General features: G+C 37.9%; 1 protein-coding gene and 1 long non-coding RNA gene across 4 annotated transcripts in view; one reads left to right on the top strand and one right to left on the bottom strand.

Annotated features, from left to right (window-relative positions):
- LOC132127659 (uncharacterized) overlaps positions 1-1,714 on the bottom strand; it is a 31,843-nt gene extending 30,129 nt beyond the window's left edge. For both annotated transcript variants that reach the window (XM_059539644.1, XM_059539651.1), the window contains exon 1: positions 1,648-1,714. In XM_059539644.1, the coding sequence (XP_059395627.1) occupies positions 1,648-1,708 (61 nt within the window). In that variant the 5' untranslated portion in view covers positions 1,709-1,714. The remainder of the gene's footprint in view (positions 1-1,647) is intronic.
- LOC132127750 (uncharacterized) overlaps positions 1-13,847 on the top strand; it is a 461,390-nt gene that overhangs the window by 418,441 nt on the left and 29,102 nt on the right. The gene's annotated exons all lie outside the window — the stretch shown is intronic.

Below are 13,847 nucleotides of genomic sequence, written 5' to 3'. Positions count from 1 at the left end.
TTTTTATTTGCACGCACCAGTCGTCCGTGAGGGGCTGGTGCGCTGTTTTGTGTTTATTTTGCTTTATTAAACTGTTGTTTGATTGTCCGCCGGTTCCCGCCTCCTTCTCCCCGATGATTAGCAAGGTTTAATTCATTACATATACTATTGGCAATTCTGAGTGAAACTAAGTGGAGGGAGTGTGATGATGAGGTGTGAACTGCTAGGTGTTGGACGTCTCCGATGGCACTGTTACTTATGATGGAGGGTATTCAAGAGAGTGTTCAAATGTTAATTTGAGCCTTGTCGAAGTGGATCGGGATTGTATTTTCAGTGTTTAACAACTTAAATTATGCTCTGCTTCTCACACTTCTATTATATTCTGCCAGAGGGGACTGCAACTGCAATGCATCGTCATTTGGACTACTGTGGTACTGCTCTTTGTCACATCTGTAATAAATTCTTATGATTAAGTTACATATGTCTATCAGTTAAGTTTCTCTTATAGACTGTATGCTTTATACGCTCATTCTTTATTGGTTTATTTGTTCTTTATAAAAATAAATAGTAGAATCAATGACATTTTTTTTATTGCACAGTTTCATGATTTGTGGTTCTAAGTCTGATTTTCTATTCAATTTAATGTACTTTATTGGCATAGTTTGTGTGTACATTCCCAGACAGCAAGCAGTTTCAGTTTACTCATTTTGTGGCATGCTTTGGTCCCAGACAGCAACATAGTGAAGCAAGCAGTTTCGGCCCAGATCTGACCCTCTTGGATTTCACGTGGCCAGATGTGGGCAGGATCTGGGCCAACAATATGTTGCTGTCTATTTTTTTGATGCTTCAAAATATTCTAACTGCCCCTCTGATGTCACATGGACTACTTTGATGGTGTTTTCTTACCTTTCTGGACATGGACAGTAGACCGTACACACAGCTTCAATGGAGGGACTGAGCTCTCGGACTAAATCTAAAATATCTTAAACTGTGTTCAGAAGATAAACGGAGGTCTCACGGGTCTGGAACGACATCAGGGTGAGTCATTAATGACATATTTTTTGGGTGAACTAACCCTTTAATATTAATATAATATTAAATAATATAATAATTAATGATTAATATAATGTGGTGACGCATTGCATTACCAAGCGCAAGGTTGGGGGTTTGATTCCCTGGGAACACGCGATAGGTAAAAATTGTTAGCCTGAATGCACTATAAGTCGCTTTGGATAAAAGCTTATGCTAAATGCATAAATTTAATTTTAATTAAATTTAATATAACAAGCTTTGTCTTTATCATAGGGATTTTAGTTTGGCTGTGATGCTCAAACATATTGCAAAATAGAAACACTAACATGACAAAGAATCCTTTTTCTGGAATACAGCAGAGTTCACTTTATAATACATTTAACTTAAACAGAGCTTTTCAAGAGACTTCTGAGTGTGACAGCAGTATATGCACAATTCTAAACGTGCATTAAATAATAAAACAGTATTCACTCCACATGACTCTGAGATAACAGCTTAATGACTTAAGGAATTTCATCAAAATAGAATTGTGCATATTCAAACTCTAGACACTATGTCAGAGTAATTAACACATCACACACGTTATTGACATCACACACATATTTCATCTTATAGATCATAAACAGATGTCTTTACCTGTGAGAAGTGCACAGAGAATGATCCGTCCCAGCAGACACATGTGATGCTTATCAGCCATTTTCTGTTTCTGTCAGTCTTTCTCTTCACTCTATAATTAAAGCTCTTATTTTTAACACCATCATCTCATCCTGTGGGTGTTAACATCCTCTGATCTCACCAACTGACCATTGAGCTGCATTTCACCCACACTACACTGATGAAGAAAATAAGTTTCTATTAAATATACTGTATAGCAATTAGGTGTTTTTGATTCTATCTTATAAAGTGACCTCCGAAACTAAACACTCCTATTTCCAAAGTGCACTGAAATAAACTGATAACTGTAGACATTAAAAGCAAACACATTGTAAACACAACTACATCAATAACTCAACTATCCACCAGCTCTCGAAACACACAAGATGACTTCTAAATAAATACAAAAAAATAAACATTTAGTTCTAACAAATTTCTAATCAGCAATAGTGTTATGTCTTTTCAGGAGCTTCAAATGTTTTCCTAGGTGTTTTTTTTTTTTTTTTTTTGTAGTTAAATTACTACACATACTAAACACGTAACTACAGAGTGTGAGAACTCATTAGTTTTCCCACACTTGTTAAACCCACAGAGACCGGTGCGGTCATCTCTGAAGCCAGTTTAGACTGATGGCTGTGAATTCACACATTCTGATGCCATTTCCTCTTTTTTCTTTAACTGATTTTCCTTTTATATACTGTGTCTTTCTGCAAAAGTTGCTACAAACCATTTACGACTGACTGTCAGACTATGTTTACATGACAACAATAAAGTCAAATACGGAAACGTTCTTTCATTGCGTTTTTAAAAGTTTTCACGTATACACGACAACCTTTTTGTAAATGATTTGTGTTTATCTGTTTAAAAGGCCAAAAATGCTATATTACATAAACCAGGCCAGTAGTTGACACTGTCACCTACCGATATAAAGTTGGTTCGAAGTTTGACATTTTGTCAGAGATTCAGCCTCGGAAATCTTCAATAGTTCTTTAACGGTTTAACACAAAGACAAGAAACATACTGTGTTGTAACTGTTTTCAAATGTATTCTTGGTTTTAATCTGCCTTAAGGAATTATAACTGATAGACCTTATAATGCAAAAAAGTGTAGGGCAGTGACTGTCTGTAAAGTGCAAAACCAAGAGAAAAAAAATAACAATTATTCCATCTAAATGCTTCACTTGTGAAATGTATAAATAATAAATCTCAAATCAAATGGGTGTGTCTTATTATTTGTTCATTAAAGAACATTTAGCTGTTGGTTTTGTTCACAGGACTGTAGCACACCAAAAGTTATTAAAGGGTACATAACATACACAGTTTCACCTAATCTCATATTAATCTTGAGTACCTATAGAGTAGCACTGCATCCTTCATATATCCAAAAAGTCTTTAGTTTTATCATATTTATAAAAGAAAAATACAGCTTTCTGATTCTTTCTGGATAAAGCCGAGCTACTGGAGGAGTGCTGTGGGCAGAGCTATAATACTGATGTTTGGTGTTGTTTCCATTACATATATTATATACTACATATATATTCACTTATGTGCTGATTTCCAACAAAAGACAGAAATCTGATGCAGTTCTACATACATGAATGGGGTCTTTTATCACAGGGACCGCTCCATGTTTTAATAGCAAACGATGTGCAAATCCAGCGTCGACTTGGGTCTTGTTTATAAAACGTTCGTCACTCAAATGACCAGAACATACAAATGCACTTGATACACCGTTGCTGCCCCGGAAAAACAAACTGCATCCACTGTTCATGTAACGCTGGGTTCTTTGGGAAGCTGAACATGGTAAACTTTCCCTCACATCCAAAAATTCACTTATTTGGAGGCATTCTCGAACAAATCCTATGCAGCGCTGCCGACTATTCTGAAGCGCGTTGATGGGTGCGGTCTCGCTCTCCTCTGGTCGACGTGTGTGTGTGTGCGCATTTTTTTCAGGAGAAATGCTCATATAAAAACTTCTGTTCTCGTCTACGTCAATTCTCAGTCATTCTTCTAAATTATAAAAATTTTTAAAACTTTGGCCATGTTTAGCATGAGAATCCATCTCTTTAACACTGTGAACAACTCTGAATACACGAAACACCATTGTACCCCCCCCCCCCCCCCCCCTTTAAAATGTACCGATTGAGAAAAGCTTGCAAAGCATAACAAAGATTGTGCAGTTTACCGCCCCCTAGAGGAAGATACTGCACTTGTCTTGACCAAGTTTGACATTCAGAAGTTTAAATATATTAATTTAGAATGCACTCAGTTTGATATGTAAATTTAAAATGGGTGTGTCTTGTTACTTGTACAAAGAACAATACTTACAGCCATCTTTTTCTATCATATGTAAATCAGGATGCATACTATTGAATTAAATTTGAATCCGTTAAAACACTCATTTTTAAAACATCCAGTATTCCATCTCAAATCTAAAGGGTGTGTATTGTTACTGGTTTCTAGAAGAATATTTTAATGGTGATTTTATACACATAACTATAACAGAGCACACACTGTTGAAAATGAAACCAGTACATAATTTAGTTTAAAATAAATGCAATGTTCTATCTCAGCTAAAAAGAATGTGTCTGGTTGCATATTTTTTTATGGAACATTTTACAGTAGTTTGTATTGTCAAAAGTGATGCAGAAGTCACGCTATTGACTTTCAAAAATCAAATGAGAAGCCATCCAAAGAGTCTCCAGTATCACTGCCCCCTAGAGGAGGATACTGCAGGTGTTTTGACTGAGTTTGACATTCAAATTAATACATTCATTTCAAATAAATAAATTCTTCTATTACAACTTCAAAAAGTGTGTCTTGTTACTTGGGCCTAAAAGAACATTTTGGTGAAGGTTTAACTCTCATTTGTAATTCAGGATACATGCTATTGAACTAAATTCAAATCTGTTAATAAATTCATGTAAAATGCATGCAGTGTTCTTTCTCAAATTCAAAGGGTGTGTCTTGTTACTGGTTCCTAGAATAACTGGTTTTAGCCACAAATAATACAATAATAAGGTGGTTTTAGCCAAAATAAGGTGGTTTTAGCCACAAAACTATAATAGAACACATACTATTGAAAATGAAACCAATACATCATTTCGGAGCGGAGCTGCTCTCTGACAACATCTCCAGGACACGTCGCTCCATGTGACTATTAAGACAATTCTCTAATAACTATTATGATGAGTTTTGTTCCACCCGCTTAAATGATAAAAGTACAGTCGTGGCCAAAAGTTTTGAGAATTACATATATATTGGAAATTGGAAAAGTTGCTGCTTAAGTTTTTATAATAGCAATTTGCATATACTCCAGAATGTTATGAAGAGTGATCAGATGAATTGCATAGTCCTTCTTTGCCATGAAAATTAACTTAATCCCAAAAAACCTTTCCACTGCATTTCATTGCTGCCATTAAAGGACCTGCTGAGATCATTTCAGTAATCGTCTTTTCAGTAATTCTCAGGTGAGAATGTTGACGAGCACAAGGCTGGAGATCATTATGTCTGGCTGATTGGGTTAGAATGGCAGACTTGACATGTTAAAAGGAGGGTGATGCTTGAAATCATTGTTCTTCCATTGTTAACCATGGTGACCTGCAAAGAAACGCATGCAGCCATCATTGCGTTGCATAAAAATGGCTTCACAGGCAAGGATATTGTGGCTACTAAGATTGCACCTAAATTAACAATTTATAGGATCATCAAGAACTTCAAGGAAAGAGGTTCAATTCTTGTAAAGAAGGCTTCAGGGCGTCCAAGAAAGTCCAGCAAGCGCCAGGATCGTCTCCTAAAGAGGATTCAGCTGCGGGATCGGAGTGCCCCCAGTGCAGAGCTTGCTCAGGAATGGCAGCAGGCAGGTGTGAGCGCATCTGCACGCACAGTGAGGACAAGACTTCTGGAAGATGGCCTGGTGTTAAGAAGGGCAGCAAAGAAGCCACTTCTCTCCAAAAAAAAAACATCAGGGACAGATTGATCTTCTGCAGAAAGTATAGTGAATGGACTGCTGAGGACTGGGGCAAGGTCATATTCTCCGATGAAGCCCCTTTCCGATTGTTTGGGGCATCTGGAAAAAGGCTTGTCCGGAGAAGAAAAGGTGAGCGCTACCATCAGTCCTGTGTCATGCCAACAGTAAAGCATCCTGACACCATTCATGTGTGGGGTTGCTTCTCATCCAAGGGAGTGCTCACTCACAATTCTGCCCAAAAACACAGCCATGAATAAAGAATGGTACCAAAACACCCTCCAACAGCAACTTCTTCCAACAATCCAACAACAGTTTGGTGAAGAACAATGCATTTTCCAGCACGATGGAGCACCATGCCATAAGGCAAAAGTGATAACTAAGTGGTCGATAGAAAAGAAAGTTCTCTGCGCTTCTGTAATCCACAGACAAACTGGTGCAACCAGGGCAGGACAAAACAATTAAAACAAAAGGAATCGCCGGTGCAGCACAGATGTCTACTGATTAAATTATTTATTAAAGGTGCATAACAAAAAATAAATGACTAACGTTTCGATGTGGTTACATCTTCATCAGAGTCCTTGGAGAGAATGAGCAATGAAGCCATTAATAAGGATCATCAACAGGTGTGATTAAGGGGGCGTTGGCCACCCAAAACAAATACATCCCTCTGAACCAAGGTGTCACACTCATAAAACAATCATTAAAGGGCAAGTGCCCACATTATTACAAAGATCACAATACAATGGGAGTAAAAATATATTAATCTTAAACACTGTATTTTAATATGCTTAGGTGTTTAAAGGAAGCATGTTAAACTCAATTCATCATTTAGACCTAGAGGTTCTCGAGTGTTAAGTGTATGTATCCAAAACGCTTCCCTGCATAGAAGTTTATTAATAATGTCACCACCTCTGGGTGAAGGTAAGATTTTCTCAATTCCCCAAAACTTCAAAGAAGCAGGGGAACCATGATTGGCCTGCTTATAGTGCCTCGCCATGGCATATGTTAAGTTCTGAGTACGAATTGCTGTTTTGTGTTCAGCTATCCTCAGTTTAAGTTGACGTTTTGTTTGACCTATGTACACCAGTCCACAGGGACACTTCAGAAGGTATACTACATGAGTACTGTTACAGTTAATAAATGAAGAAATAGAATATTTCTTACCAGTACGGGGATGTGAAAAATCTTTCGCATTGGTCGAGTTGGAGCATTGCGCACAATTGCCACATTTATAGAAACCCAGAGGTGGGCTAGGAAGCCAAGTAGTAGAAGGTGGGATATTCATATCTGAATGAAATGTCCTGCCCTGGTTGCACCAGTTTGTCTGTGGATTACAGAAGCGCAGAGAACTTTCTTTTCTATCGACTACTACCAAGGCCAATAGGACAGGCCTCCACGTTCCCTGCTGCACGCTGTGAAAGAAAACAAGATGACCAGCTTTGAATCTATTAATGCAAGTACAAATGCACGATCAGAGACATTATCTTTTACTGATGAACAAGGTGCTAACATTATTGTGTCACACTCTTTATTCAAAGACACGTTTATGCCTCCAGTGCCTAATATACTGTCATTGACTAGAGAATTAGAAGATTTGAAAAAATCAGAGTCCAGATTTCTTTGGCATTCCATAACTTTATCAGAATATTGGAAAGCCAAGCGTATCCCTCGAGGTTTACGCATGAACAAAATCCCGTCATTTGGTCTGGATGATCAACCCTTCATGCAAAAATGGGAACACATTCTAAATAAATGCTCCCTTGATCTTATGCTCTTGATAATTGAGAAGACCAAATCTGAACAAGACAAAATAAAAACTGAAGTGAAACGGGTAGAAGATGAAATGAAGAGCAAAGTTAATGCAGAAAAGTTTGCTGAGGCTGCTGAAAAAATCTCTTCTACTCTATCTGGCTTTGTGAAGGACTTACAGAACTATAAGATAAGGAAATATGAACGGGACACTAAAGACTATGCAGACGGGACAGTATATGATTGGCAAGGAAGCAGAAGGAGGTTTCTTAGGAACAACCGTCCACCCATGCCTAAATCTAATAGGTACACGCCTCTTTCTACAGCGAGTGAGAGAGACTCCTCTGAAGATCTGAGTGACGTCGGAGGCGGCGCTTCACCATATCCCAATTCCACTTCTTTTTTGGATCGAGGTTACAAACGCGAAAGACAAAGACGAGGCGGGGCTCAAGGGGGAAGAAGAAGAGAAGCCCCACCACCCACGCGCTGGTCCCCGCGGAACCTCCAGAGGAGACTGTAATCAATATTTCGGACATTGTCCTCACGGATACAGAGAAAGTAGTGCTTCGCAAAGGACTTTCCTTTGCCCCGTCGAATCAAAGTGACTCTTTCTCTCTTAAAGTGGACTCATTCAAATTCTTTAGACAGCTTCACCTTAAACATTTCTTTTCTAGGTCCAATGTCTTATCCAATGGTCATACTGTATGTAGAAACTATGATTCTAATACTAAGGAGACCCCTAGAGAAATGACTCCCTTTAAAAAGAAATCAAGGTTCTTACCCTCTTCTAATTTAAATCCTACCATTGTCACTTTTAGTCAGCTAGTTGAGCAAGACATGGCTAAAATAAGTAGGCCCTTTCCTCCCAAAAATAAAAATATGGAAAAAAGTGAACTGGATGCGCTACGCTCTTTGGAATCTAGACATGACATTATTATTCGTCCAGCTGACAAGGGAGGCGCTGTTGTGGTTATGGGCTTAAAGAACTACGATTGTGGTATATTTAAATTATTAAATGATGAAAAACATTATCAGCTCCTTCCTCATAATCCTACTTCCAGCACAAAAAATATGATTAATGAATTTATTGATACATCTCATAAAAAAGGCTGGATTACTGATAAAGAAAAGGCTTTTCTACTTATTGACCACCCTCGATGTCCAGTATTCTATGGTTTACCTAAAATTCACAAACGACTTGATGACCCTCCTTTGCGCCCCATTGTATCTAGTATAGGCAGCCTAACCGAACCTCTCTCTCAATTTGTTGATTTTTTTTTAAGACAATATGTTCACAGTTTACCATCATACCTCGGGGATACAACTGATGTGTTAAATTTGATTGACAATTGGAAGTGTGAAAGCAATGATGTCCTTGTATCGTTGGATGTACAAAGTCTCTATACATGCATACCCCACCATATAGGCCTACAAGCCATATTGTATTACCTTACCAAACGCCCCATTGATGTTTTGCCTCCTTCAGAATTCCTTGTTAATCTTGCCGAGATCATTTTATCTAATAACTTTTTTAAATACTATGATAAATTCTATTTACAACTTCAGGGGACTGCAATGGGGTCCTCGTTTGCACCCTCATATGCTTGTTTGGTGATGGGCCTATGGGAAGAAAAATATATAGAGAACACTGAAAATAACCCGTTCCATTCCAAAATATCACTTTGGCGCAGATATATAGATGATATTCTACTAATATGGAAGGGCACACTTAGTGAGTTAAATAATTTTCTGACTTATGTAAATTCTACTACAGATTATTTGTCTTTTACTATGGAGTTTAACAAGCAGTCCATTGATTTCTTAGACCTCACCATTTCTAAGGATGTAAATAATATCTTACAATCTACTATCTACCGTAAACCTCTTAGCAGGAATACCCTGTTAAGAGCAGACAGTAATCACTCACCTCACTTGATTCGTAATATACCAGTGGGCCAGTTCTTACGAGTCAGAAGAAATTGTAGTACCACAAGTGAATTTATGTCAAAAGCAGCCCACCTAGCGCGTCTTTTTGATCAAAGAGGTTATGATAAATCTGATATTTCTAAAGCTTGGGATAGGGCTTTTAACACAGACCGTGCCTCATTATTAAAGAAAAAACCTAAGCCTCATACGACATCTAAAGTATTTTTTTCAACTAGCTACACTCCAGCAGCAGGAAGAATAAAGAACATCATTCGCAAACATTGGCACGTTCTTAATAGTGACCCGACACTCAAAGACATCTGCGCTGAGCCGCCCAGGTTCATTTTTAGACGTGCCCGTAACATTCGTGACCGATTGGTTCATTCAGATATGAATATCCCACCTTCTACTACTTGGCTTCCTAGCCCACCTCTGGGTTTCTATAAATGTGGCAATTGTGCGCAATGCTCCAACTCGACCAATGCGAAAGATTTTTCACATCCCCGTACTGGTAAGAAATATTCTATTTCTTCATTTATTAACTGTAACAGTACTCATGTAGTATACCTTCTGAAGTGTCCCTGTGGACTGGTGTACATAGGTCAAACAAAACGTCAACTTAAACTGAGGATAGCTGAACACAAAACAGCAATTCGTACTCAGAACTTAACATATGCCATGGCGAGGCACTATAAGCAGGCCAATCATGGTTCCCCTGCTTCTTTGAAGTTTTGGGGAATTGAGAAAATCTTACCTTCACCCAGAGGTGGTGACATTATTAATAAACTTCTATGCAGGGAAGCGTTTTGGATACATACACTTAACACTCGAGAACCTCTAGGTCTAAATGATGAATTGAGTTTAACATGCTTCCTTTAAACACCTAAGCATATTAAAATACAGTGTTTAAGATTAATATATTTTTACTCCCATTGTATTGTGATCTTTGTAATAATGTGGGCACTTGCCCTTTAATGATTGTTTTATGAGTGTGACACCTTGGTTCAGAGGGATGTATTTGTTTTGGGTGGCCAACGCCCCCTTAATCACACCTGTTGATGATCCTTATTAATGGCTTCATTGCTCATTCTCTCCAAGGACTCTGATGAAGATGTAACCACATCGAAACGTTAGTCATTTATTTTTTGTTATGCACCTTTAATAAATAATTTAATCAGTAGACATCTGTGCTGCACCGGCGATTCCTTTTGTTTGATAACTAAGTGGCTCGGGGACCAGAATGTTTAAATTTTGGGTCCATGGCCTTGAAACTCCCCAGATCTTAATCCCATTGAGAACTTGTGGTCAATCCTCAAGAGGCGGGTGGACAAACAAAAACCCACTAATTCTGACAAACTCCAAGAAGTGATTATGAAAGAATGGGTTGCTATCAGTCAGGATTTGGCCCAGAAGTTGATTGAGAGCATGCCCAGTCGAATTGCTGAGGTCCTGAAAAAAAAGGGCCAACACTGCAAATACTGACTCTTTGCAGAAATGTCATGTAATTGTCGATAAAAGCCTTTGAAACATATGAAGTGCTTGTAATTATATTTCAGTACATCACAGAAACAACTGAAACAAAGATCTAAAAGCAGTTTAGCAGCAAACTTTTTGAAAACTAATATTTATGTAATTCTCAAAACTTTTGGCCACGACTGTACTTGCGCTGTAAAAACTATTAAGACTGTGTCTGTTCCCCGAATAGTGAGGTCAAAATATAATGTAGGATCTAGAAAAAATCTTATCGTAATTAAACCAGAAAAATGTAAAGTAAATGAACAAAAACAATTTTTAAAGTTTGGGCTCATAAATATTAGATCACTCACACCCAAAGCAGTTATTGTAAATGAAATGATCACAGATAATAGTTTTGATGTACTCTGCTTGACTGAAACCTGGCTAAAACCAAATGATTATTTTGGTCTAAATGAGTCTACTCCACCAAACTACTGTTATAAGCATGAGGCCCGTCAGACTGGTCGTGGCGGAGGTGTTGCAACAATATATAGTGATATTCTCAATATTACCCAGAAAACAGGATACAGGTTTAACTCTTTTGAAATACTTCTGCTAAATGTTACACTGTCAGACATGCAAAAGAAGTCTAATGTATCTCTTGCTCTGGCTACTGTATATAGACCACCAGGGCCGTATACAGAATTCCTAAAAGAATTTGCAGATTTCCTCTCAGACCTTCTAGTTACAGTTGATAAGGTGCTAATCATGGGAGATTTTAATATTCACGTTGATAATGCAAATGATACATTAGGACTTGCGTTTACTGACCTAATAAACTCCTTTGGAGTCAAGCAAAATGTCACCGGGCCCACTCATCGTTTTAATCATACACTAGATCTAATTATATCGCATGGAATCGATCTTACTGCTATAGATATTGTACCCCAAAGTGATGATATTACAGACCATTTCCTTGTATCGTGCATGCTGCGTATAACTGATATTAACTATATTTCTCAGCGTTACCGTCTGGGCAGAACTATTGTTCCAGCCACCAAAGACAGATTCACAAATAACCTGCCTGATCTATCTCAACTGCTATTTGTACCCAAAAATACACATGAATTAGACAAAATTACTGACAACATGGGCACTATTTTCTCTAATACATTAGAACCTGTTGCCCCCATCAAATTGAAAAAGGTTAGAGAAAAACGTACTGTGCCATGGTATAACAGTAATTCTCACTCTCTCAAGAAAGTAACTCGTAGTCTTGAACGCAAATGGAGAAAAACTAACTTGGAAGTTTTTAGAATTGCATGGAAAAACAGTATGTCCAGCTATAGACAGGCTCTAAAAACTGCTAGGGCAGAGCATATCCACAAACTCATTGAAAATAACCAAAACAATCCAAGGTTTTTATTTAGCACAGTGGCTAAGTTAACAAATTACCAGACGCCACCTGATTCAAATATTCCACCAACGTTAAATAGTAATGACTTTATGAATTTCTTCACTGATAAAATAGATAACATTAGAAATACAATAGCGAATGTAGATTCTACAGCGTCTAACCCTTCAGTTTCATCCATCGCACCCAAAGATAAACTGCAGTGCTTTACAAATATAGGACAGGAAGAGCTAAATAAACTTATCACTGTATCTAAACCAACAACATGTTTATTAGATCCTGTACCCACTAAATTACTAAAAGAGCTGTTACCTGTAGCCGAAGAACCGCTTCTCAATATCATTAACTCGTCGTTATCTTTAGGTCACGTCCCAAAACCATTCAAGCTGGCGGTTATCAAGCCTCTTATTAAGAAACCAAAACTAGATCATAGTGTACTGGCAAATTATAGGCCTATTTCAAATCTTCCATTTATGTCTAAAATTTTAGAAAAAGTTGTGTCTGCTCAATTGAGCACCTTCCTGCATAAAAATGATCTGTAAGAAGAATTTCAGTCAGGTTTTAGGCCCCACCATAGCACAGAAACTGCACTTGTTAAAATTACAAATGACCTGCTTCTTGCGTCAGATCAAGGCTGCATCTCATTTCTAGTCTTACTTGATCTTAGTGCTGCGTTCGACACCATAGATCATGACATACTCATAGATCGATTACAAAACTATACAGGTATTCAAGGGCAGGCTCTAAGATGGTTTAGATCCTACCTGTCCGATCGCTACCATTTTGTTTACTTAAATGGGGTGTCATCTCATTTATCATCAGTAAAATATGGAGTGCCACAAGGATCCGTCCTAGGTCCCCTTCTATTTTCAAGATACATGTTGCCCCTTGGTAATATTATTAGAAAATACGGAATTAGCTTCCACTGTTATGCTGATGATATTTAGCTATATATCTCAACGAGACCAGATGAAACTTCCCAATTATCTAAGCTAACAGAGTGTGTTAAAAATGTAAAAGATTGGATGACAAATAATTTTCTCCAATTAAATTCGGATAAGACAGAGATATTAATAATTGGACCAAAAAACACCACACAGAATCTTGTAGATTACAATCTGCAACTAGACGGATGTACTGTTACTTCCTCTACAGTCAGAAATCTGGGTGTTATATTGGACAGCAATTTGTCTTTTGAAAATCATATTTCCAATGTTACAAAAACTGCATTCTTCCATCTTAGAAACATTGCCAAGCTACGAAACATGTTATCTGTTTCTGATGCAGAAAAGCTAGTTCATGCATTCATGACCTCTAGACTGGACTATTGTAATGCACTTCTAGGTGGTTGTCCTGCTTCGTCAATAAACAAGCTACAGGTAGTCCAAAATGCAGCAGCTAGAGTCCTTACCAGGTCAAGAAAATATGATCATATTACCCCAATTTTACAGTCTCTGCACTGGCTACCTATTAAGTTCCGTATCAGTTACAAATTATCATTACTTACCTATAAGGCCCTAAATGGTTTAGCTCCTGCGTACCTAACTAGCCTTCTACCACGCTACAACCCATCACGCACCTTAAGGTCACAAAACGCTGGACTTTTGGTAGTTCCTAGGATAGCAAAGTCCACTAAAGGAGGTAGAGCTTTTTCACATTTGGCTCCCAA

Source organism: Carassius carassius, chromosome 3 (assembly GCF_963082965.1).
Source record: "Carassius carassius chromosome 3, fCarCar2.1, whole genome shotgun sequence".
Taxonomy (NCBI): Eukaryota; Metazoa; Chordata; class Actinopteri; order Cypriniformes; family Cyprinidae; genus Carassius; species Carassius carassius.
The sequence above is the reverse complement of the archived record's forward strand: the minus strand, read 5'-3'. Positions and strand labels throughout refer to the sequence as shown.